Source organism: Benincasa hispida, chromosome 12 (assembly GCF_009727055.1).
Source record: "Benincasa hispida cultivar B227 chromosome 12, ASM972705v1, whole genome shotgun sequence".
Taxonomy (NCBI): Eukaryota; Viridiplantae; Streptophyta; class Magnoliopsida; order Cucurbitales; family Cucurbitaceae; genus Benincasa; species Benincasa hispida.
In genome coordinates this window covers 33,578,188-33,605,084 of record NC_052360.1, presented here as the reverse complement: position 1 = coordinate 33,605,084, position 26,897 = coordinate 33,578,188, and the positions used below count along the sequence as shown (strand labels likewise).

At 31.7% G+C, this 26,897-nt stretch overlaps 2 protein-coding genes across 2 annotated transcripts; one reads left to right on the top strand and one right to left on the bottom strand.

The window, feature by feature from the left end:
• Positions 1 to 421: 421 nt before the first annotated feature.
• On the top strand, positions 422 to 2,778 carry LOC120067899 (protein EARLY RESPONSIVE TO DEHYDRATION 15-like). The gene is made up of 3 exons (XM_039019522.1): positions 422 to 578; positions 1,709 to 2,081; positions 2,166 to 2,778. The coding sequence occupies exons 2-3, from the start codon at positions 1,775 to 1,777 to the stop codon at positions 2,333 to 2,335; spliced, it is 477 nt and encodes a 158-aa protein (XP_038875450.1). The 5' UTR covers positions 422 to 578; positions 1,709 to 1,774; the 3' UTR covers positions 2,336 to 2,778.
• LOC120067898 (probable inactive purple acid phosphatase 27) lies at positions 2,460 to 26,897 on the bottom strand. The gene is made up of 13 exons (XM_039019521.1): positions 26,560 to 26,897; positions 26,068 to 26,155; positions 23,226 to 23,495; positions 20,508 to 20,619; positions 20,057 to 20,174; positions 18,985 to 19,123; positions 7,674 to 7,861; positions 6,576 to 6,762; positions 6,409 to 6,476; positions 5,723 to 5,816; positions 5,094 to 5,282; positions 4,825 to 4,908; positions 2,460 to 3,418 (listed from the first exon to the last, which is right to left on the bottom strand). The coding sequence occupies exons 1-13, from the start codon at positions 26,895 to 26,897 to the stop codon at positions 3,353 to 3,355; spliced, it is 1,941 nt and encodes a 646-aa protein (XP_038875449.1). The 3' UTR covers positions 2,460 to 3,352.

The following is a 26,897-nucleotide window of genomic DNA, read 5'->3' as shown; positions in this document are numbered from 1 at the left end:
TTTGTACTCTAAACTTTAAAATAGTTTGTTTATAGAAAACGATAATATGAAAATATGAAAATAAAAATTGTTATATTTTCTACCGCTTAAATGTTTATGATAATTAAAAAAAAAAAAGAAAATTTAATTAATTCACGTGCATATATACGTGTTTCTTGATGAAAAAATAAAAACAGAATAAAAAAGAAAACTCATTAAAAAAAATAAATAAAAAAAAACCTCTTTTGGTAAAGGATTAATGAAGGCAAGGCCCGCAAAACATATTATTAAAACGCCGCCCCAATAATTGCTTTGTGCTTTACACCGAACCCAAAATATCTCTCCCATTACCTTCATTTCAGCCGTCCGATCAAGACTCCTTACTACCATCCATCCGTTCATTCTGTTTCTTCTTTCCAGAAAAGCTTTTCCAAAAACCATGTCCGAATCTCAGCTTCGGCAGTCCCTAACCTTCTGCTTCGGTTCTTCGAAGTCTCATCATCATCATCTTCTTCTTCTTCTTCTTCCCATTTCACTGATCACTCACTCACTTTCCCCTGCTTCTCACTCCCACAAACATCTCTTTCTTCACAGTAACGGTAACAAGAACTATCCGTTTCTAATTTTGATGATTCTGTTTCTGGCTTTTGTAATTTGAAGTTGGAATGATGTACTGTTTGATGCTAGTACGCGTGTTTAAACTGAATTCACTTCTATTGTTGTTTGCTTTCTTTTTTTTTTTTTGAATGATCCTTGTGTTTTTTGGGTTTTGTAATATAACTTATGTTCTTAAATTATTGATTACGGGTTGGGTTCGTCAGATCGAAGTAATATTAACTCTTTAGGGTTTAATTCGCCAGGAGCCGAACTGACTCTAAATACTTATATGAACTCGATCCAATCAAATCATGGTAAATGTATTAATGATCTTTCCAGTAGTTTTAGTATCATATGGAGTTGTGATTTTGCTCGTGTGGTGTGGTGGTTTCAGCTTTATCAGCTCTCAAAGTTGAAGGGAGTTGATTGAGGAGCCTTTTCATGATAAAGAGTGGTTTTTGTGGCAGGCTAGGGTGTGCTATTTTGTGGGGATTTGGGGATAGAGAAACAACAAAATTAGGGCGTGAGAGTTCTTATGGCGATATTTGGTTATTTGTTAGATTCTCTGTTTCTCTTTTGGCCTTTGTTTCTAGGCTCTTTTGTACCTATTTGGATGGTCTCATTTTTCTTATAGTCTGACTCCGTTTTGTGGGATTTTTTCGTTCTTGTATGACGATGTATTCTTTCACTTTTCTCAATGAAAGCTCTTTTTTTTTCTTCTAATCTTAAAGAAAATTGGTTAAAGTTCAAATTCTCCATTCATTGGTATAAAATCGTATTCTCAAAATTAAGAAGGAAAATTGAATTGAAACTTTTTGAATTGGGTTGAGTCGTGTAGTTCTTCGAGTGGCTGAATTTAAGGACACGACAATAAATAGATTTACCAATCTGGTGAGAACTTAGACTCTGTTTTTTGAAGTTAGTGTTAAATTAACTACTAAAAACTTGAGTTCTTATTTGAAGGTTTACCAAGCTTAGGGTTTCTTAGGGACAGGTTTCTTGTTGTACTCTGTCTGATTTAAAGAGAGTAATATTCTTTTCAACTCACTTGCATAGCTTAGTCATTGCTCTATTTTAGTGGAGTTCTCATGATGATTTACTCAATCAAGTATCTCATATCCAAACATTCCAGGTTTTTGGTCTATTAAGGCTTTTAGAACTGCTGTTGGTTGAAAGAATTGGATAATCTAGAGTAAAGATGACATTATTGTCTGGAAAAAGTGTTTCACTGAACCCCAATGCTCCAATCTTCATTCCTTTTGCACTTCGCAACATCGAGGATTTCTCTCCAGAATGGTGGGAACTAGTCAAGACATCGCGATGGTTCCTGGATTATTGGCTAAGCCAACATCAGGAAGATGATTTTGACAGCAGTAACGATGATCTAGTCAATACAGAAGAGTTTCTTGATATGGTAGAGGCAGAGTTTGAGGCTATGGTTCTATCAACTGAAACAGATGAGAAGCCTGAAGTCAAACCAATAGCTCATGAGAATCTCATAAAAGGTGTGCCTTTTTAGTTATAAAACTTCATAAAAGAAGTACAAATTGAGTACAAGACCCTGACCCCTTCATATTGAATTTTGATAGGTGCAAGTTATGAAATGGATGCCAAAAAATTACTGAAGGATCTAGTCCTTCCAAATTCTCCAAAGAAAAAAGGTCCAAAATCCCCAGTTGGTCCTGCTAAGTACAATGAGAAGCCAGCCAAGTGTATGAGCCCGAAACACTCTCCAAGGTTCATTCACCAGCCTCGTTGAAAAAGAGATTCAAACTGGATACTGGATTGCTATTGCAGCAAGCATATGGAACGAGCGAGTACAATTGTCGTCATCCAGGTTGTGTAAGTTTCACTTAATTATGAGTTTTCTCACTTAATTATGAGTACAATTGTCGTCATCCAGTCATAGTCATTCACTGGCCTCGTTGGAAGTGATGCAAACTGGATATCGGATTGCAGCCGCAGCGAGTGCATGGAATGAGTAGGATCGTCGTGACACATAGATCATGTAAGTTTACATTAAGACAAGTAGATTGAAATTTGACACAAGTCTTTCATCAATTCACTTTTGTATGTATATATGATATCACAAGTTATATGTATCAGTCTTGTAGTCTTTTCTGTATAGATTTGGAGTACTTTCTGGTCCTCTGTTCAGAACTTACCATAATATCATTACTCAATAAAGAGCTGTCTCTGTTAGTGGGTCGTTTCTTTTTCTTCTTACTCGACTTCAATCTGTATTGATTACTAACAGCTAATTGAAAAGTTTATTGAAGTTTTAAAATTATTTAAAAGTAGAAATCCTTTAGAATTTCAAATGAAAATTGAGGCTTGAAATGGTGTGATGGTGATCTAAATTTTCTACTAACTTGAATATTATTAGAATGGTTAAACGTCTATACTTTTTCATCACGAGTTGTAATTATAATTTGAATGTTTGTACCTTGCTGAGTTGATCGGTTGTTAACACATTCAACATGCAAGTTGAGCTATATTTGCTTTGACATAACTATGAGGTTATTGATTTTTAATATGAAGAGATGGATTATTCATTACTCATACATGTATGTTTCTATTACAATATATCTATGAAATAAATTTTTGTAACATAAAATGCACACGAGTCATTCGCCTACAAAGTAGATTCTTTCCATCAAACAAAATATTCATTCCCTTAAACCAACACCAGACTAATGTATGTAAATTTGACTGTTTCAAACTCGTCACTTTTATTTACTATGTACCTTCTTTGGATTTCCAAGTCATATTTTGGCTATGGAACTTGAGCTTTTATTATGTTGAAACTGTCCTCCACTTCTCTTGTGATAGCATTCACCATCTGTGTAAGAAGAAAATTAAAATATAAACATAATGGAATGAAGTTCCACTTGGCAAAAAGTTACCTAGAAATAATTCTATTCTTTTCAATTTCTTTCCCCATTTTATCTTTACCATCTCTTTTTTTTTTTTCTTCTTTTGAAAAATAAGTCCATTTACTCCATAATGCTGAAATCAAGTAAAAGAAATGGAATTGACTCTATTATTCAACCAAGAAGTTGGCCAAACAAAACTCTACTTAAGTTTTAAACACTATCATTGCCAAAAACTCAAGTCTCATAGAACAGTCAAGCTCTACAAATCAAAAGGGGTCTTTCTAAAGTTGCAAGAGTCATGAAATCAATTCTTGGCATGCTTTCTTGTATCATAGCCACAATGATGCATTTCACACTCATATTCACTCTATCAAACTTTATGATCCATGCTCAAAATTTTGAGTAATTTTATTTTAGGTGTGCTATTTTAGAAAGAAAATTATTTTGGTCCATCTTGGATAACACCCATTTTTTTAGCTCATCCAGTTTTTTAATCACTATTTTTCATGTGATAAATAATTTTTTTTTTGTGGTAATTGGAATGAGTTGCAATAAGACAAGTATAATTTTGGATACACCTTAGTATTATTCTTTTAGAGAAAGTAGCACTACTACAAAAACAATGTTTCTTCAATATCAAGTGTCACTATTCTTGATGTTTCTAAAAACGTCAAGGAATCCAGTGTCTTGTGGATGTTCTCGACTAGGAAAAAAGGGTCAAGAATAGTATCATTATAGTCCTTGAATGGAGAATGAGGCCAAACATGTTAAAAAAACTTTTTATTTGTTTATGGTAGCTACAAGTCCTCAATCTTGAATGAGCATAACTCAACTATCATAATGTTTGTATTATAAATCTCGAGGTCAGAGATTCGATCCTTTCACTCCACATGTTAAAAAAAAAAAAAAAAAAACAAATCTTGAAAGAATGAGCTTAGGACACTCTATGGCATTTCCAGTCATTGAATAAGATGAGGAGAAATATTAAAGTCTTAATATAAATTTGAACATTTGACATTAACCTAGGATAATGTCCAAGTGTTCAAAATCATATATTTCAAATTTATATGCATCCTAAGTCTAAGATGTAGCAAAAACAAGTTAACACATGTATGAAAACATATTCAATTTGTAAGAATTCAATTTATTTGAACCAAAAAACTAAACCAAATAAATTTCGAAGGCAATTAACTTTTACTTTTCGCTATGGGCCTTGACCGAAAGTCATTCCCAACATTATAGACCAAAACCGAACCAAATACAAATGGGTAAAATTGTTGAGAGTTTGAAAACGACTCAAATACAACCTAACCCTAATTTCGGGACCGAAAGTATAACTTATCCTAAATTCTTAAATATTTATCATACTCACTTCAAAACTTAACTTCTCCCTTGTTGCATGTCCTCTCAAATAACCAAACTTGGAAACCCTACACAAACTCCAGCTCTCTATTCCCTGCAATACATAAACCAAAAATACAATAATTATTCCAAAATTATTAGTAATACACTTTAGTTATCAAATCTTGGTCAAATTTAAAAAATAGATTATAATTTTGAAACTCAATTTAAGGTTTTAAACTCCATTACAATTATAAAGAAAATCAATTCAAAGTGGGATAAGAAAAAAGAAAGTACAACATTTGTGGGAAATTGGTCAAGGGTAAATCCTGCCATGCCAATGACTGCATGAAGTGGAGCAGTATAATTATTATGATCATATGTATCAATCCCATCTATATCTTTTGAAGGCATTCCTTTGCAAATGTTGTTAGCAACAGAACATGTTCTTTCATAGTTATGAACATGTCCAAATAACACCAAGTCCACCTGCAATAGTATAATCTTCTTCCATCAATCTACATAATACGTACATCAATATGTAATTATTTAAAGTTAATCATCAAAATACTAGAGTAGATCATGAGCAACCATTGTATAGGTTAATTAACCACGACATATATTATTTTTTGTAATACAACTAGTAGAAGATGAGTATTTGGACGTCCGACCTTAAAATGAGTTTATTCATTTTGACAATCATCAAATCATCATATATGCTTCAATTATGTGGATTTTCTTTTTGAAAAAGAACATTTACAAATATATATTTTTAGGTAAAATATCGTTTTAAGTATGATTTTCATTCGGTCACCAGGTTTCAAATGTTACATTTTGAAACTTAAGAATGAAATAAAAACTATAATAAAAATTTATGGATTAAAAAGTATTTTTAAATAAATGCTTTTAGGTTAAAGGAGAGAGGGAACCTTATTTTGTAGGAGAAGTGGCTCAACAGCTGCAACAAAATTTGGGTCAACACTAGGAAAAAGTCCATGTATGGAAGAGTACATGGGTCTATGCCTACATTCATAGTTACCCGTTAGAAGTTTAAATCTTTATCATATATATTTTATATGTTATATTCTTTAAAAAATATATATTGTCATAAATGATCGGTAAAAAATATCACATATATAATATGTACTCAATTATTCAGAGTTGTTTGGGCTCGTCTAACTTCAAATGAGTGGGGTGAGTTAATAGTCTTAACTTCATATTTGAGGCTCCAATTAATATAATTGGCATTATTTGGAAGCGTGAATTCATGAACGTATCTAACTCATCAGTACATTAGTCTATAAACTTTCATCCATTAATATACTTAACTCTCAAGTGTCTTAATTCATGTATAATTTGAAATTATTAAAATATATTTTATCTTCAACAGATTTTCAATCTACTATTTCCTATCGAAATTAACTACCTGCATACTATTATAACCCATAAACTATAATAATTATGAATTTATAACAACCAACTTAACGTATCAAACTAATGAAAGAAATTTACCTAAACTTTTTTAGAATAATATATTAGACATTATGTAATGATATATCCTCATCTTGCCACACCTTTAAAAGCTTTAAAATTGCAATAAATTAAACTTAATTACCCAGTAAAAATGAGCCATGGTGTTCTTGATCTGTCAACAGAGGCCATGTCATTTTTCATCCATTCATACTGTGAATAGAAAAAAATATTTGATAAAAATAAAACCAAAGTTAATTGAATGAATATGAGACATTCATATTGCAAAAAAGAATGTTGGGCAGAAATTACCTGTGGTGAATTGATAGTAAAATCATGCTCAGTAGAGATGATGGTGAAGTGAATAGAAGCAATTTCAATAGAATACCAAGGCTGATCTTTTGCAGAAATTGGCATTTGAAAATATGTTTCATAAGGAACTCCACATTCTCCTCCTGAATCTGGTAATGAGTATACTGACCCCGATTCACTGTAGTCTCTATACGCTCAAAATTGAAAGTTTTAAGAACTAATATTACTTTTAGGCATGTTTTAAAGTTCAAATACTTACTAAACATAAAATTAAAATTACTTTTAAGATCTTATTTGGTAATAATTTTCGTTTTTAGTTTTCAATTTTTGAAATTTTTGATTTTTTTTTTTTTACTATATGATTTTCACCTTAAACATTTGAATTCTTAATCTAATTTCAAAAGCAAAAATTTAAAGTGAAAAACTATTTATTTAGGGTATGTTCGATAACGATTTTATTTTTAGTTTACTGTTTTTGAAATTTATGTTTATTTCCTTGTGATTTCTCCAATATGATTTTCATATTATACATTTGAAAATTAAAAAAAAAAAAAACTATTTACTTTAGTTTCTAAAACTTGTCCTGAATTTTTAAAACTTTAGTAGAAGGAAGATAACAAAAGATATAGAAATTTATAAGTGAAAGTAGTGTTTATAAGTTTTAATTTTTAAAAAGTAAAAGCCAAAAACCAAAACTCAAAAATCAAGCCCCTCATTTGGTAATTATTTGATTTTTAGTTTTTTTTTTTTTTTTTTTTTTTTTTTTTTTTTTTTAAATTAAGCCTATAGACACAACTTTCATATTTGAATTTCTTCCTTTGTTATCTACTTTTTATCATTAAAAAACCAAGCCAAAATTTGAAAACTAAAGAAAAAATAGTTTTTAAAAACATGTTTTTGGTTTTGAAATTTGACTAAGAATTCAACCATTATACTCAAGAAACATGCAAATCATTATAAAAAATGTAGAAGAAATTGACTTAATTCTCAAAAACCGAAAACTAAAAATGAAATGGTTATCCAACTGGTTAAGAATTTAAGCATTAATTAGATTTAGTGGTGACTAAGTAAAGAAGAAAAGAGGTTGGATTTAGATACCTCTCATGGTTGCCAATGGCAGTCATGTAAGGAAGACGAGAAGCAATGGGATTAATAAGATGAAGAAAGAAATCCCATTCAACTAAGAAACCAGTTGCATAGCTTATATCTCCAATGTGAAACACTGCATCTACTTTTCCAGATTCTACTTCCTCTTTCATCCCTTGCACCACAGAGATTGACCCTGCCTGATACCCCCACTAAAATTATTATTCTACTTTTAATACTAATACATTCCCATATTGTGCTACATTTCAAATTATTCCTAATTATTTCACATTTAAAACAATCTCTGTTTAATTCCGAGTAATAATTACTTTTTTCGTATATAATTCTTTTTTTTTTAAAAAAACAAAATTCTCTCCATTGAAGTTTAGTATATATACAGACAAGTTTTGAAAGCTAAATAAAGAGATGATATCATTCAAGAACGACTTCATATGATTGAATAACATATAAAGGATGATGGGTGGAAAATCAGAAACCTCCCGTGTTTGAGAAACTTTCGGAATCAACACAATACTTATTTTGATCCCAGTGTTTAATGGATTGGCCATCGTTCAATACCTTCAAGCACCCTTCAACAGTTTTATCCCCCACAACATGGCAGTATTTTTGGAAAAAGAAAACAACTGGGAACCCATCCAGACATGGCGCCTTAGTCGGGTGAAATTGTTTAATAGCACAAATGATCTCTTCTTCGGTAAAAGCTCGAATTAGAGCCAGATCCATCTCATATCTCACCCTCATACGCATAGCAAAGTTACTGAGTGATTGTGTCCCATTCACTGTTTGTGGCTATTCTTGCTCGTGAAAAAGGTTTTTGCCGTTCCAGAGAGAGTTTGATGATCATGTCTGTTAAGGAGATTTTTGTGTGGAGAGGAAGTACATGAAGAAGAAAAATCTACGAGGGTAAGTTCTGCACATCTTTCTCTCCTCAAAATGCATGTTGTGTAATTTAAATATTTATCCTATGCCTCTGGATTATTTCTCCGTTTTTTGGAGTTTTCAAAATTTACTGTCCATGGCACGATGTTCATACGCTTCTGCGTGGAATTTAATTTCTGCAGTTGGTATCAGAATCAGATTATGCCTTTGGTTTTCAATTTTGAAACAAAATTAAAGAAAGGGTGGGTGAATTTCTGTATTATGAATGTTTGGATTGCGAAATAGATGTTTTCAGTATTTGGCACCTTAGTTTACTGTTTTGATGAGATCAAAATATAAGAGTCCAGTATTTTTGGGCATTTATTTTTTTACTATCGAGCCTGTAAGTCTGTGTCCTTGAGTTTGACAAGTGTTACTGAGGAAGGAGATCAAGAACGGAGCAATTTGGACAAAGATCGATGCAGAGGACAACATTCTGTGTTAGAGCGTAATGCACGGTGTTGTGATGCTGTGCTTTACGCAGTGGCACAGAAGGCAGCTTAGCATAATTATGCTAGACATCAGCATTATGACACTGATCTTGCGCATAGCGTTGTTACACTGAGGCAAAGAAAGCCAGCATAGCCACGCTCCAAATCTACCTGCGTGTGCATTCGGAGCGGTTCAACACATTTGGAGTGTTCAATTCGTGGGTTTGAGCCTTCTCCTTGGCTATTTTTGAAGTTTTTTTTTCTTAGGTGTGCAAAATTCAGTCTATTTTTGCTGTTATTTTATTTATGCATGTGATGTATGATTAAATATTATATATTGCATAATATATGTCATATAGTTTAAAATTCCACCCTAGGATAAACATATTCTTGCATCATATTTAATATAATTGTTACATTATATGATTGTAGATATATTATAAACATGCACATGCATCATATATAATATAAATGTTATATTATATGGTTGCATGTATCATAAAGCATATTCATTCGTCATACTTTAATATAATCGTTATGTTATATGATGGATATGTATAATTTTCATTAGTTAATATAATTGTTATATTATATGATGAAAATGGATATGCATTGAGCATGACATTACTTAGTAAATATAATTGTTATATTTATTAATGTCATTAGATGCATGTTTTAGGTTTTAGTGATTCATTATTTTATAGGAGTTATAAGTTTAATGAAATATATTAAAATCTATAATCAAAAGTTGCATGCAAACACAAGTCTTAATTAATTTTAAATGATTCAAAATTAATTCATCTAGACGTATGTTAAAATACTTCTAATATGATTAGAAATATGTTAATCTTTTATTTTCTTTTTTAATAGGATTAAATTGAATGCATAAAATATTAAATTTATAAAATATTTTTCTATAAGAGACCTTTGTCTAAAGAATGTCCTGTCTAGGATTGGGGTATTCAAGTTGATGAAAATGGAATACTGATGACGGGCAGAAATGTATGTTATTATAGGTCTTTTATTTAGAATTATGAGGTATGATAAGAAGAATATGTGGCGATTATTCTAAGAATTCATGAGAAAATGAGCTTGCATCGATCAGCAATGAAGATCTCGGCTAACCCACTAATTATGCGTTATTTTGCGTCCAATTGTCTATTTTTGTAGCTATCGCAAGAAATGATCGCATGCGGTGAATCTCGCCATCGTAGAGGCGTCGCATATGCAATCGCATACGTTCAACGCATGGATGTTGCAGCCATTAATCGCATGCGTCCATCGTGAAACCAAGCACGAACGCATATCTTGGAAGTATCAAAAGGTGATGTTGACATTTCACCTACCACACTGTTAGCAGTAGAAATCCAAAGCAGGTCCATCACGTCGTTAGCAGCAGAAATTCAGAGGACCATTAATGCTATCGGTAATCAAGCTCTATAAATAGAAGTCTTCGAGCCCAACTTCAGATCATCCGGGTTTTCTGTCTTCGAGCAGATCCGATGATCCAGCTCTATAAATAGAAGTCATTGAGCAGAATTTCAAACGATCCAAGTTTATACCTTCGGGTGGATTCTTGTGATCCAGATGAAAGCATGAGAAGATATTCTTAAGAGTTCTTCATTCCTCCTACCATTCCGAGTGAAGACCGGAGCCCCGTCGGAGATAGATCTAGAGAGAGACTACTCCACCACCCATTCATGGCTCTACCGCCCATCCATGGCACCACCGGCAGCCTTGACACATATCTGATGGATGCAAGACATTGTCCATCTGGCCTTCCATATCTCTTCTACCTCTGTATTGTATTACATTGTGGCTTAAGAGATTGATACATTTTGTGATCAATGCATTTCTCTATTTCCTTCGATTCCATCTTCATTTTTTATCATCCTTTACTTTCATCGCAAAGACTAAGTAAGATTGCTAGAGTACCGTATACTTATTCATGCGGTATAGACATATGAAGCATGTAGCAAACCACCGAGAGGTGTGCGTTGCATGAGTGTTGTGAGAAAATCCTATTTGCTTAGTGTAATGCTGTAGCAACGCTTGTCTATGAGCAGTTCAGTGGTAGTTAACTGCCCAGGAGGGTAAGTAGTGTTCCTAGAGATAGGAATAATCTTATGTCAACCATGTTTATGTGATTACCTTGTCTTATGAGCGCATCATTCATCATTTAGACTTACTTGATAGAGTAGTCTAAAAACCAAATCTAGGCTTGAGAGAGTTAGATTGGATCGCATAGGCAAGAATAGAGGCTTAGAGATAAGCTCTGTTTGCTATTACACAACGTATGCACCCTATAGATAGGATATGAAAGTATGCGATCACATCGCATGCGTTTAGAAGTAGGATACGGTGGTATGCGGTCATCTTGTTTATGTGTGGGAGCACATGAGCAAGAATAGAGACTTAGACATAAGACCTCTCGACACTATTGCATATACATCTCATGCGTCATGGTCAAATGTGTGTAGCATAATCGCATAGCGTGCTTTGGCTGGGGTTACCCTTGCGATCAAGCTTAGGATTGTGGTGAAGTCATTCCCCGACATTCTATCTATTTTCCTATCATTTTATTATGCGTTAATAGTTGTCGTGTCTCTAGCTCTTACAGTCATACTTCCACTACTTAATCTGTTAGTTAGGAGTAGGAGTAGTGCATAGCCTATAACCTTCAAATTCTTTTATTCTTCACCGCAAAAACTTTACTTAATAACATTTAGCTACAAGTCCCTGAGTTCGACCTCGGATCACCTGAGAAACTTGCGATCTCGTTATACTTGGCGAGAGAGCAAGAAAACTTGTGGTAGGGACGCATGGTCATCAAACGCATATTGCATATTCCTTAGTCCAACGCATGACCTGCGACGCATGGAGAGCAAACGATGAACGCATATTTATTTAGTACTCCCTTTTCCTTCATCAAATACCCCTACCTAGGAACCAACCTGGAAGGTGAATTAGAAAAATGTTTTGTAAGCATGAAAGACATGATTAGATTTATTAAAGTGTTTAATAAATAATAATCATTTACTATTAAACTATCCAATATTATATTGGGCGAATTTAACAATGGACTTAGGTAAATCATTAGCCGGATTTACTTAATTAATAAACCCTAGGTTTAAAACACTTAGTGAGATAAAAAAGATATATATGAGATGTCATTTTCCTTTTACTTTTTCACCAAAAGTTCACACCTTGAGATCTATAGACGGTCTCAAGGCATCATTTGTTTGTGTCTTCCTTCGGAAGATGTTTGTATAGATCAATATCATGGTAAATGGAGAAGGTGTTTATAGTAAGTAGGAGAAGGACGTGTATCAACACATCCTATGGTCTCTTTTATTGGTTTGTAGTGAGGTTTCATGCTTGGCCTCGTGGCATCGTTTGCTTGTGTCCCCCTTCGGAAGGTGTTTGCATGAAATTGATTTCAAACTCCAGTAATGGATAGGATTACTTTCGTTTTTGCCCCAATCGCTTTTTTTCTTCAGTTGGCTCATAGAGTCGGAACTCTAGGGTCTAAAATGAAGGGTCACACTTACAAGAAATTTTTAAGTAAGTTAATAATTTCTTGACCGAATCAACGATGAAAAATTATTATAGAAATAAGAGCTATTTTGGTGTTATAATTGGTTGAGAGTGTCTCAATTCAATGAAGAGGTGACTGACCACCCTTCAATGGATTTTTTCCTAAATCACTGAAGGATCGTTGCAAAATTAGATGTCATATAGGGTACGTTAAATTTTTGCTAAACTTGATTGGATTTAAAGGGTAATGCATGTATCTAACATAAATAATTTGTTTAGTTTCAGCAAACTTCAAAATGACTAGTGCTACTATTAACCTTCTAAGTGCTGATAAATTAACTGGAAATAACTATACAACATGGAAAAACACGACAAACACTGTATTGATCATTGAGGACCTTAGATTTTTCTTACTGAAAAAGTGTCCTTAGGTCCCCGCTCCTAAGTTCAGGATACATATGAGAGGTGGATGAAGGCAAATGAGAAGGCCTGAGCATATATTATTGTCATCTTAACTAAAGTCTTGGCAAAAAAAACACGAGAATATTGTCACTACATGCGAAATCATGAACAACTGTCCTCATAGATCAAGCACAATGCTCTGAAGTTCATTTTCAATGCTCGTTTGAATAAGGAGATCTTAGTGCAAGAACATATTCTCAATATGATGGTGCACTTCAATGTGGCGAAGTTAAACTAGGCTGTCATTAATGAGGCCAGTCAAGTTAGCTTTATTCTAGGATCTTTCTCAGAGAGTTTCCTACAGTTTCATAGTAATGTTGTTATGAACATGCTAAACTAAAACTTCACCACCCTCCCAAACGAGTTAAAAACTTATGAGTCTCTGATGAAACTCAAGGGACAAAAAGGAAAGGAAAATGTTGTTACTTCCTCTAAAAAATTTCATAGAAGTTCGACCTCTGGGACTAAATATGTGCTTTCTTCCTCAGGCACAAAAAATGGAATTAGAAGAAGGGAGGTAAGGGGAATAAAGCTAACCCTGTTGCATCCCAGAAGGGAAAAAAGCCAAGGTTACAAAAGGAAACTATTTCCATTGCAACCAGGAAGGATATTAGAAACAATATTGCCCTAAGTATTTGGTGGAAAAAAAGAAGGCCAATCAATGCAAATGTGAATTACTAGTTTTGGAAACTTGTTTAGTGGAGAATGATAATTCGGCCTGGATAATTGATTCAAGGGTCGTAATCACGTTTGTTCTTCTTTTCAGAGAATTAGTTCCTGGTAGCAGCTTGGGACTAACAAGATGTCCATGTGGGTTGGAATTGGGCAGGTCGTCTCAGTGATAGTAGTGGGAGCCGTTAAATTACTCTTCCAGAATTCTTTTCTTTTATTAAAGGATGTTTGTGTAGTTCCTGTTTTAAAAAGGAACTTGATTTCTGTTAAATGTTTGTTGGAACAAAATTATTCTATCGAATTCGATGTAAATAAAATATTTATTTATAAAAATGGTGTTGATATCTGTTATACAAACTTAGAGAGTAATTTATATGTGCTAAGATTGTTATCATCTAAAGTGCTTTTAAATACTAAAATGTACAAAACTGCGACAACTCGACATAAAAGATAAAAGACTTCTAATAAAGAAATACCCATCTTTGGCATCTAAAGTTAGGTCACACAAATCTCAATAGGATTGAGAGGTTGGTTAAAAGTGGACTTCTAAGCAAACTATAAGAAAACTCTTTATCTTTATGTGAGCCATTCCTTGAAAGCAATATGATGAAAAGACCTTTTACTATAGAAGGTTATAGAGCCAAAGAGCCCTTAGAACTTGTACATTCAGACATTTGTGGTCCGATGAATGTTAAGACAAGAGGAGGGTTAAGAGTTGGGATACTCATCATAGACCAAACCATGTCCAACAAGGTTCTATTTCTCCTTTTTGATACATTGTTTTGGTGAGGTGTACTAGATACCAAGAGTTGGGATATGATTCCATGTTCTATCATATATTTCTGGAATCTTAAATCCATATACTCTCGACCTCGATCCAATTAAAGTGTTTTTAATGATTTTACCTAATGAATTCTCAATCTTAACCTTATACTCTTTGAATTTTTCAAGAGCTTCATACCTGTGTTGCATTAGGTAAAGATACCCATATCTTGAATAATCATCTACGGAAGAGCTTAACACATGTAAATTAGATTCTCTACAGAACAAAATCTTTCTTAAAAATTTCACTCTCCCTTCCAAAACAAGGAGCTCGCACATCTTTGGTGCTTATGCTAAAAATAGCAAGGTTATTGAGTGGTTGTGTCCATTCACTCTTCGTGGTTGTTCTTGCTCATGAAAAATATTTTTTTCGTTTGAGAGAGAGTTTGTTGTTCGTGTCTGGGAAGTTTGTTAACCATATGGGCCGCCATTCACATGCACTCAACCTAAAATCTTTCGACACATTATTTGCATGTAACATGCTAAGACATACTTCTGCAAGATGTCTATTTTTCTTTTTTGCCACTCCATTTTGTTGTGGAGTATTTGTACATGTCAATTGATGATGTATCTTATACTATTGCAAGTACTAAGAGAATTCATAGACATATATTCTCCTTCGTTATCTGTATGTAGGCATTGAATTCTCTTTCCTAATTCACCTTTAACTTGTTCTTTGAATTCTTTAAACTTTATAATTGGTTCAAACTTCTCTTTAATAAAGAACACTGAAACATGTTTGGAGAAGTCATCAATAAAGATCACTATATAATACATACCGCTAATTGAAGATTGCTTGACAGAACCAAATAAGTTAGAATGTACCAACTCCAATGATTACTTTGCATTTGATTTGGACTTCTTGAATGATAGTTGATGTGCCTTCCTATACTGGCAACCAAGATAGACCTTGTCTTCTATGATATCAAGTTGAGGCAGCCTCTTAAGCATAGACTTGTTTATCATTGTCTTCAATTTTTTGTAGCTAACATGATCAAGTCTTGCATTCCACAAATCTATTGTTTCATTCTTCCATGTCTTATTCACGTAGACTACCTCTGTTGGCATGATGGAGATGGAGTCTATCCTTCACCCTTCCATCAACAACGTACCACTGACTTTGAGATCATAGTACATCTTGATATCGTTAAGTCCAAACACGACGAAGGTGTTTGCTGATGTCAATTGATATACTGATATCAAATTCTTCTTCATTTCAGGCACATAAAATACGTTCTTAGCTCCGCTTGATTAGAATTAGACGAGGCATTACCATAGTTTTGCCAGCATAGGTTATTAACAACTTCGAGTTGTTTCCAATTATAACAACTCAGCTTCCTTTGTACTATGATGTGTTTGTAGCTTCCTTTTATCTCTTATCATGTGGTTAGAGTAGCATGAATCGACAATCCAATCATTTTTATAATTTACCTCTTTTACATGGAGAGTCAACACTTTATTCTCCACTGCATAAGATGTGGACTAGGGATTGGGATCTGCTGTTGCAAAGCATGTCTCTATATCCTACTCTTCTTCAATAATGCTCTCAGCCTAGGAAGTCGTGTTGCTTTCTACTACCTTTTTCTTTCGATGACAGTCTTTAGCATAATGGCCTATATTTTCATAGTTATAACATTCACCATTTTTCTAGCTTGTGCTTTCAATTTGTTTTACTAGCTTCCCCTACTTGAAAGTATTTTGGAGTTTCTTCATCTTCTTTTGATCTTACTTTCTTTTGATATTTTGAATGATATTTTCTTTGGTCACTAAAGAGCGTTTCTTCATTATTGCTCTTTAATGTGACCTATGACATTTGCTTAGTCAATACTTCTTGACTAACAAGCATATTTTCTAGTCAACAAAAGAAGATTAGATTGCCCAACTTTGAATAACAACAATAAAGCTTCTATATTCAGGTTTGTCCATGAATAATAATTCTCCTCATTCTCGATGATAAAATAGCAATGTAGGATCTAACTCAGAGATTTCATAACATAGAGTTTTTACATTGATGAAGTTTTGGTTGATAGTCATCCTGCTTTATGCAACTGACAGGAACTCATTCTCTAGAAAATGCAATCTCACATCATTTTTCTTTGAAAAAAGTGAGGCAAACATGTCCCATGCTACCTTCAGTGTCTCTGCTAAACTGATGTATTCCAACATTTCTTCATCAACTGTAGTTTTATTTGACCCAGCTGTAGTTACAGATAATTTGTGAAGGGTTGAATTATTGTTGATTGGTTATATTCGTGGATACCGAAATATATCTACAGTACGAAAAGTGCAGTTGTGGGTCTTCAATGGAGTGGTCTACAGTTAATGAATGGTGATTAATTAATTAAAGAGTTTAATTAATTAATCTCGTATCGATTGAGCTTCAAGTTTGTAGGTCCATTAGGTCTCCTTGCTAGCTCACAAAGGATAAAACAAAGAATAAATGGTTTTGGAATAATTTGAATAGTTCAAATTATTTATGGAAAAATTTATATTAATGTGATTAATATAAAGTATAATGTATATTGATACATTATAATATATAGTTAATTATGAATATGATTTATAATTCATACTATACACAATAAAGATAAATATTTGAATGAGATTAAAATTAATATAATGTATATCGATACATTATAATATATAGTTAATTATGAATATGATTTATAATTCATACTATACACAATAAAGATAAATATTTGAATGAGATTAAAATTAATATAATGTATATCGATACATTATAATATATAGTTAATTATAAATAAAATTTACAATTAATACTATATTATATATGAGAGTAATATATTTGAATAAGATTCAAATATTATTTATATGAATGTGATTCATATAAATACTATAGGTTAAAATTAATATGAATGATATTTATACTAAGACTATAGATTATTTGAGAGGATAGCATTTGAATATGATTCAAATAAAATTAAATATATGATATTTAATTATTAATTAATTGGTTGTTAATTAATTTAATTATATGTATTAAATTAAACAAAAATAACTCCTAAAGGGGAGTTATTATACGTTAACTCCCCTCCATGATGATCATTCTCACGATATAGGTATTTTGTAGGAGTTACAAAATTGACAACACACTCCTTAAGCGATGTTGCTCTAAAAACTCTCTCTGCATAATTCTCTTCTTCTTCCAAACCAAATGAGAATCTACCATTTGTATTTCGTGTCGAAGAATAGCAAGGAAGTCCTTTTGGTGGTGTTCTCTGTTCGTGAACGATGGTGTTTGTGGGAAGAACTTGGAGTACATTGAGTTCGAGGGAGATCTTGATCATGGAGAGGAGTTGTAAGAAGAAGAGTCTTCAAGAGTAAGATCTTCCTTATCCCTTGTACTCTCAGGAGCATGTTGTATAAATAGAATTGTTTATCTGATTTCCGTCTTGTTTTCTCTGTGTTTTGAGTTTTTCGAAATTAATTGACATTGGCACTGCGTTTAGACGCTTCTGCTAAGGAATTCAATTCTTTCAACATCCTCAGGTGGATTGACTTCATTTTCTTCTATAACATCTTACAAGTCTTAGAGATACGACTTCATTCATGTGGACCATGTTTTATAGTTCTAAGTGTTGAGCTTAGCTTCTTGATTCCTCCAACAACTAATGGTCTCCCATCATCTTGTAGTGATGAATTCATTTCACGAGTAGCTGCGTCCCAAACAACAAGTTTCATAGTCGCAGACTGTACTAGTTCTTAAAAAGCTCCTCCACAACAAGCTATGGTAATTTTGGCTCTGATACCACTTATTGAAGAAATTGGCACAAAAAGGAAGAGAGACAATCTTGAAAGAAAGAAACTTTTATTATGAACATATAAGAATGAACACTTTTGAGAGAATACTCGTTCACTCTCTAACACTCACTTTTCTCCCCTAATGCTCCAGCTTTTCATTCATCTCTTTGTTTTTGGCTTGCTTGCTTACATATGGGCCACACCTCCTATTTATAGGTGTGAGATTCATGGAGCTCAAGTAAGAGGATTTTCTAGGCTTTTCTTGGATCTAAACTCTTCTAGACATTTCTATGAGATTATCCTTATCTAAAAGGAATTCGAATTCCTTGGTTCCTAAAAAAACCTAAGATATTTTTACATATTTTCTTCGAGCTATTTATTTATAACTTTCTAGATAAATCTAGAATGTCTTATATTTACCCTATGTTAATTATATAGATACTTCAAGAACCTTATAGAATAGTTAGTGTTGCTTCAACTTCAACATCCTCAAGTCTCTCAACACCCATTTAAAGAGTTCTATAACATGACGCCTGTGGAAAAAATAGATCTCCAAAAAGGCCTCTCGGTGAGAGAACATTTTATCCGTTTTTATTAATTTTTATATACAATCATTCTCACACATTTATTATACATATAATGGTTTCATAAAATTCTATAAGGATTAAAATATTGATGTTGACATGATTAAAAAGTACCTGAATGTAATGCTCAACTGAAGAAGGATCTAGAGGAGCCTTTCCCATATCACCAAATGCAAGAAAATGAAAATCATTTCCATCTCCGCCCGCTGGTGGTGTCCTAAATGCTGTTTCGTCACTCCAACCAACTTTATCACTACAAATTACATACACATATCATTATAGATTTCATAAATGAATAATATTTAGGTGTATCTTAAATATAATTTATTTTTACATCTTTCATCTCCCTCACATATATAAAAAATAATTAAAATATTTAAAAAAAAATAAAAAGAATTTGCTATATGAAAAATTGTGATCGAACAATTTGATAGGATACATAAAGACAGGTGCTACCCAGAATGTAACTAAATATTTTCCCTCATAAATTATTCCCAATAAACTCATTCATATTACTTGCATTCAATGTCTTTTTTAGTATGGTAATTTAATCCGAGATTGGCAACATGACAATTTTATATTTTTTTAATCTATAAATTTTAATTTAATTTATTTGAAAGGGTTGAAATGGATTGACAAAAATGGGTGCAACCTAGCTAGCAAGAAAATATTGCTCTTTCTTACTTAATTTCTTGGGATCTACCTTTTCATTTAATTTAGGTGAAAAGAATATAGTAGAGTATTATGAACGTTTTTCATTTTTGGGTTAACTTATAAAAAAATACCCTTGAAATTTGTTATTTGTTTAAATTAAAAAAAAAATGTGTTCTCTCAAAAGTTGAAATATATTACCGACCTTGACATTTCGTAAACATTTTAACCTCTTGTTGGATATAAATTTTTAAAATTTCAGATAGAAATTAAGACACGAGATAGTGTGACAATGACCTAAAATATCGAAGTGTCTTGTCTCACTAATCTAAATCTCAATCTTCATCGAAAATTCTATAGGATTTTAACTCCAAAATCAGTTGTAAAATGTTTAGGTAAAAGGTAGAGTGCAATATTGCAAATTTGAAAGTAAATGATATTTTCAACACAAATAGCAAAATTTAGGATATATTAATTTAGCCTTATTTTTCTTTTGTTCTTACATTTTGAGTTGGGAGGTTTAAAATAGGAATACCTTCCATATTTGTAGGAATAAGTGGTAGAAGGCTGAAGTTGAGTCATGACTGCAGAATGAATGAAGCCAGGGTCATGCCATCCAAAGTCCTTTGCTGGACTTTGAAATGATGATGAATCTATCACACACCCATATTATATATCAAACTCATTAATCTTGCAACTTTCATTAATCTAACATAACTATTCAATCTCTTCAAATAATATAACCCTTTTCTTTGTACTTGTTTCTTTTTTTAATAAAGAAGTTTTACGAAAATTCTTCTAATGTATTTTGTTATGAGGTTAAACAATTTTTGTTGAGAGTGTAGTTTAACTGATATAAAATTATTTTTAATCAAAGAATTTGACATATTATTGAAAAGAACATTTAAAAAAAATATTTGAGAAAAATGAGTTGAAATTAAAATTGATGTATATAATAGTCAGGATAAGGAAAGTAGAGAACTCACTACACATGTCATTTTGTGAAAAAGTTGAAACTTGAGAGGTTTGTAGTGTTCCATCTTTTCCATATTGAACTTGTTGGGGCTCTTCATCCCCACTAACCCAACTCAATTTCATCTACAAATCACAATTATTTTTTCATCATGAATAAATTCGTATACTAATTAAGTTATGTTTAATTTGACCGTTTTTATATCATAATATGTATGTTAACAATAATTTAATAAATATTTTATTTTTGTTTTAGGTAAATGCAATAATCATAAACTAATTCAACGAAAGATTTCATGATTTAAAAATATCAAAATATAATGGACTAATTTAAAAGGTTTTAAGCAACAAGGACTATATCAAAAAGAAGAAAATTAAATTAAATAGATATAAAATCAAATCAAATTGGAAAAAAAAAAAAAAAACTTAAAACACATGTTTAGTCCCTTGATTATCAAACAATGTAGTCATTGAACTTCAGTTGATAACAATTTAGTTTGTACTTTCAAATTTATAACATTTTGGTCTCTATACTTAAAATAAGTAACAATCAATCCTTGTACTTTGCAGTTGTAACTATTTAATCTCTTTTTTTGAAAAAAATATTATTAAGATTTAGTAGAATTCTTGCAAGTTTAGATTGATGAATTGTGTTAAAAGTTGTGTGTTGGCAATATTTGTTTAAGTTTAATGGTATCTCTTGGATTGTCTTTGCATCTAGCTTATCTGACAAAGAGATGTTTTCTGGAAATACTGATTCTGCAAAATATTTTTCTTATGTGAAAAATCCTATCTCTTGTATATTCGTAGACATCTTGCCTTCTTTGTTCGTAACTATTTTGGAAGTTAGGGTTGCTTATTTATGTATCTGTTGTGCATATTTAAAGTCCCTTAGTCTTTTGTTGAGGGTTGACCATTTTTCACGAAAGATACCGAGAGCCATTATCTTGTGAAGTGTTTTTGTCACAAGTGTTGTATCAATCTTTGAAGGCGTGGAAGATTGTGTTGTTGTAAGGCTGGAAACATACTTTAAGATATTTGTATGCTTTATCAGTAGTTTTCTTCTTGGGATAAAGGATTCTCTCAAGCTTGGGGGAGCCTAAGCGAAACGAGTGAAGTAGTCTTTGCTTAAGAAGGAAAGATAAAGTTCTAGTGAAAGGGAGACTCACGAATTAAGGGGAGCTTAAATCTAGCTGAGAGGGAGTCTTAATCTTAGGAGGAGCCTAAAACATTCTTCATTGATATTACTACTTAGGAGAGCCTAAATCATCAAGAGAGGGAGTCTCACATCTAGGATGAGCCTAGGTGAATGGTTGAGTGATTAAGCTCTTTGGAGGTCGCTTTAATCTTGTTATCATCACAGGTAAGTACTACGTTGTAATTGCTTATTATCTATATTAGTGAAGTACTTATCTTTCCTGGATACACTACCCCCCAGATGTAGGTGGTATCCATCGCACTAGGTTACCAATCTCTAGTGTTCCTTTTATTTGTTATTTATTTCTCATTAATGTTTTGTAGAATGCTATAATATTATTCATAAAAACGTTTAAACGTTTAGTAAGTACTCCCATATTATTTTTAAATTATGTTACTATAGTATGGTTGGCTGATTTTAATTACAAGCAAAATGTAAGCAACATAATTCACAACATGTCTTGCAATAGGTCAACATCTTTTTGAAACATATTTCATATCGTGCAAATTTTGTTTGGAGTTTTTTCCTTATATATTGATATGTGTAGTGCATGTTTGCTAGGCTGCTTTCCTATCTTGAGCAACATGTTTTGCAACATGTGCTATATGATGTCTCAGAAGATGTTATGTGACAGATAATAGATTCTGTAGATTATAATTTTTTCTTTATCTATCAAGTGTATTTTTGCATATTTCGTTACCTGCTATTTTTTTTTTAAGATGTTTAATTTTTTTCCTTGAAGATCTTCTCAAAGCTATATATATATATATATATATATATAATTCAATTTTAGGGTTAACCTTCTCACTGAAAAGTGTGTATATATTGAAAGTTTTGAGCTTAAGGATTGTCTAGGTCTTACCCTTCATATATTGTGATTAAAAGTTTTATTTTTTTTCGATTGTGGATTTTGTTTTAGCCATCAATGAGGCTTTGTTGAATTATTTTGAGTACAACAAACCACTTAAGAAGTAAGTGATAACTCATGATGAGTATTTGATGTGTATAGAGGGAAGCTCTGTCAAAGCTTGTGGAAAGCTTGCTTATGAATGTGAGAGGCTCTCACACTTGGGGAAAACCTAAAGATGTTGTTTGGAGGGAATCTCATTAAAAAACATGAAGAAGCATTATTGCAGAACAAACTTAGGTCATGGAATCCTAAGTTGAATTTGAAGAATCAATATATGAGTCACTGAAGAAGAAGTTTATCAGATAAATACTTTGCCATAGTGACTATATTTTTTAATATTAAGTTATTATGTTTGTTAGTAAACATCGTGTTTGACAATTATATTATGTGTTAGATTCGCTTTAATTTTTTAAATTGAACAAGTTAAAATTTATTTATAGGACTATAAAGACTAAATTACTACGTGATAAAATTCACATTTAATTTTGAGATGAGATTTTGTACAATAAAGACTGAATTGTTAGAAATTGAATAGTATGAAAATTAGGTATCAAAATTAATTTTCAACCTCAAAATAGGAATTAAAAAAAGAGAGAGAGAGAGAGAGAGTTGGGGAGTACTCACAGATGTAGCAGTAGAATCAATGCTAGAGAGAAGTCCGTACAAAGGAGCATTTGGGTTTTGAAAGCTGAGAGGCTGTGATCTGAGAAGAAGACAAGGGGTGAAAAACCCGCCGCCAAACAGGACGAATTCCACGTCGGTTCTGAAGTTGATGACATGGAATGACAACGTGGCACTACATGTCTCTATCGCACATCTCCCCCCTGGACCTCTCAACTTGCACTCTTTCTTATTGCATGGCAGGTAATCTGGATCACTGCTCAAACTTGCTGCCTGCCCAATTATATTAATTATCATAACAACAATAATATATTTAGGCAATGTTTTACACACCCGCAGTGAAAATCTAATTTAGGCCACGTTTATCAAAATATAATAAAAATTGATATAATCGGAATGAGATTTCATTGAGGGATGAATCGTAATAGGTCTCAATCGCAAATACAATTGAGTTTCTTTCTTTTATCGCGTTTACCTAGAATTATAAATCTATCACATTTTGTTGTTACCCTTGCTTTTACCATTAGTATTTGACCCTAACGATAATGATAACGGTAATAATAAATGTAATAACAAATATGGTAAATTGATAATTTTCATACCGTTACAATAATAATATTTGTAACGGTAATAATAGGTCTCACGTAATTTTTAACTGTGATCAGATTTCTTACATTTTATTTCTTAATCAGATTACAAATTTCAAGGCAAGTCTCACATCTCATTACGTTTACGAAAAGCAGGTAAACAATAATAAAAGTAATCAATTAAGACTCACTTTTTATATTAGCATTGATGGACTATTTTTCAACTAGTATAAATATAGCTTTAGTCATAATGAAAATCAGATTTCTTTGATGGTGTTTCTTACAAACTCAATGCAATCGGAATAAAACATCTATTCTTCCCATATGAAAACATAATAAAATATAGATGATTTATTAAAATTAGAATATGGTAACTAAATAATATGTCAAAAGAATTGAAACATCCTTTATCATTTTATTTACTTATTCAATTTTTTTTATAAATATTTTTAAAAAAAGAATACTTAAATTAAAATTAAAATACTAATGGCCAATATAGATACTGATTAACAATATTAACACTGATACTAATAATATGGATATATACAGGTGTGTATTTAGAGAGAGAAGATAAAAGATGAAAAGTCAATAAAAAAGATGGTGTGAGTTCTAAGTAATAAACAAAGAGAATATGATTGAAAATGGGATTACGACTTTTGGAGTGGATCCACACTTTGATTCTCATAACATAATTTGCTAAACACCATGATGGTAAGAATAATATATATTTTCTCCTAAATTTTTATGTAATATGATGTTAAATTATTATCCATATTTCACAAATTTAACGAGGAATGGATGAAGTATAAGATAAGATGAATCAAATCACACTATAATTAACTTTGTGCCAATTCAACTAGGTTTCTTTTGACTTTTTTTTCATAGATAATAATATTCATTTGGGCAATCTTCTATTTTCCAAAAATTATATTTTTGTCAATGAAATTCATTTTTGTCTTTTTTTTTTTTTTTACTTATTTTACAAAATTTGAAATATCTGGAGAAAAAAAATAATAACAATGCATTTTTCGAACATATTATTGTTTTTTTCTTTAAAAACGAAAGGTTATGGAATGAACTCCACCCAAAAGATCCATTGGATATTTTGGAGCGTTCGGTTCACTGATTTTATAAGTCGGTGTTAAATAATTTAACTCCATTAATTTTAACAATATTTAATATTGAAGTTTGTACATTTATCAAGAAGTTTTATCATTTTTTTTCTCTCTCCCTCTTTCTGATGTTTTCTAACTCCAAACTAAACATCATCCCACGACATAGACTTTTTAACTCCAAACTTTAGAACTCAACTTAACGTCCTAAATACCGCATTTATTTGTTTTTATCAGTATTTTGAAAGCATCGAGAGCATGCCTACACCAACAATTGCCGTCTCCACGGAAAGTGAAAGGAAGAGACGCGATGATATGGAGGTGTTTGGCAACATCCTAAGTACCTTGGAGCAAGGAGGTGGACCCACTAACACCATTGCGATGGTAGAATAGAATGTATCTGTTTCTGTTTTTTTCTAAAGGACAGTTTTATAATTTTACTTGATAAAAATTGGCTTTTTAATATTTGGTATATAAAAATTAAATAAGTTGAGAATAAAGCTTATGAAGATTTCATTGTTCATTGCAAGAGGTTATATATACACACACAATATAAATGGGAACAAACAGATCAAATTTAGACTCCATAACCAAACAGATCACTTTTAGAAAAGGCAGATGAGTCATATTTTTGTAGCATTCAAAAGCAAATTTAGACTTAAATAATTTTAATTTTTTTCTCAAATCTTATAAAATTTAGAGTTTAGTGCCTCTGTTGAATTCATTTCACTTATGTATTTATTGTTAAATTATTTGCACAAAATGATAATATGACATTAAAATGCATTTTAGCAATCGAAATATAGGTAGCCTTTCTTAAAACAAAAACTTATGAAATAAGTAGTTTAGACCGTGTTTACTAACCATTTAGTTATTGTTTTTGTTTTAAAAAATAGAATCTATAAATACTCATTCCACCTCTCTATCTCGTAGTTTTTTATTTATAATTTTCTAATGTTTTAAAAAACCAAGTCAAATTTTAAAAATTAAAACGATAGTTTTTAAAAATTTATTTTTGATTTTAGAATTTAGTTAAGAATTCAACTCATACCTAATAGAAATAAGAAATTAAGAGAAAATAAACTTAATTTTCAAAAAACCAAAAATCAAAAAACAAAATCACTACTAAATAGGTTAACTAATTACCTTGACAGGATAATGGCAAAGTAGAGGAAGGTTGCTTAAATCACCCGTTTGGACATATAAAAATTTACTCAGTGGACAATCATCAACACTGTAAAACAACCCACAGTAAATGTTTATCATAATATATATTGACACGTTTAGGTCCTATTTGGTAACTATTTTATTTTTTTATTTTTAGTTTTTGAAAGTTAAGTCTATTTTCTCTCTATTTCTTATAACGATTTGCATATTTCTTAAATACAATGGTTGAATTCTTGACAAAATTCTAAAAATCAAAACAAGATTTTAGAAGCTATTGTTTTTAGTTTTCAAATTTTGGTTTAGTTTTTTAAATAATTGGTAAAAAAGTGGATAAGGAATGAAGAAATTTGGAAGTGGAAGTAGTGTATATAGGGTTAATTTTCAAAAACAAAAAATAAAAAAATCAAATGGTTACCAAATCGACCATTAATATTTAGTTATCATGATATTTTAAAAAGATAACAGACGTACTTAGCATTTGATGGCGTGATCATAGCAATCCAATGATCTTCTGATGGAAACAAAACCCCGCTAACGGTAACATTGATGAACTCTTCATTCAAAAGGGTCTCGGAGTTGGAGATGACTTCAAGTTGAATAAAAGAGTTTATATTTGGACAATTGATTAACTTTCTTCTATTGAGCAATCGAAAATCTGATATCGCAGTGTAATTTTGATGTAATTTTGCAGATTCAGCTGCTAATGGATGTAATGACGACGATGACGAAGACGACGACCAAGATAGAAGGAAGAATGGTAGAAGGAAGAGAAGTTTGGAAATGAAACTAAAATTGAGTAAGAGATCCAT

What these genes read in the sequence shown, in the direction of transcription:
- LOC120067899 (XM_039019522.1), top strand. Translation starts at nt 1,775, where the DNA reads ATGACATTATTGTCTGGAAAAAGTGTTTCACTGAACCCCAATGCTCCA. An exon ending in TCATGAGAATCTCATAAAAG is followed by an intron (nt 2,082 to 2,165) that starts GTGTGCCTTTTT and finishes GAATTTTGATAG; the next exon opens with GTGCAAGTTATGAAATGGAT.
- LOC120067898 (XM_039019521.1), bottom strand. Translation starts at nt 26,897, where the DNA reads ATGGATCTCTTACTCAATTTTAGTTTCATTTCCAAACTTCTCTTCCTT. An exon ending in CAGTTGAGCATTACATTCAG is followed by an intron (nt 7,862 to 18,984) that starts GTACTTTTTAAT and finishes TGGGGGTATCAG; the next exon opens with GCAGGGTCAATCTCTGTGGT. An exon ending in CACTTCTCCTACAAAATAAG is followed by an intron (nt 5,283 to 5,722) that starts GTTCCCTCTCTC and finishes ATACTATTGCAG; the next exon opens with GTGGACTTGGTGTTATTTGG.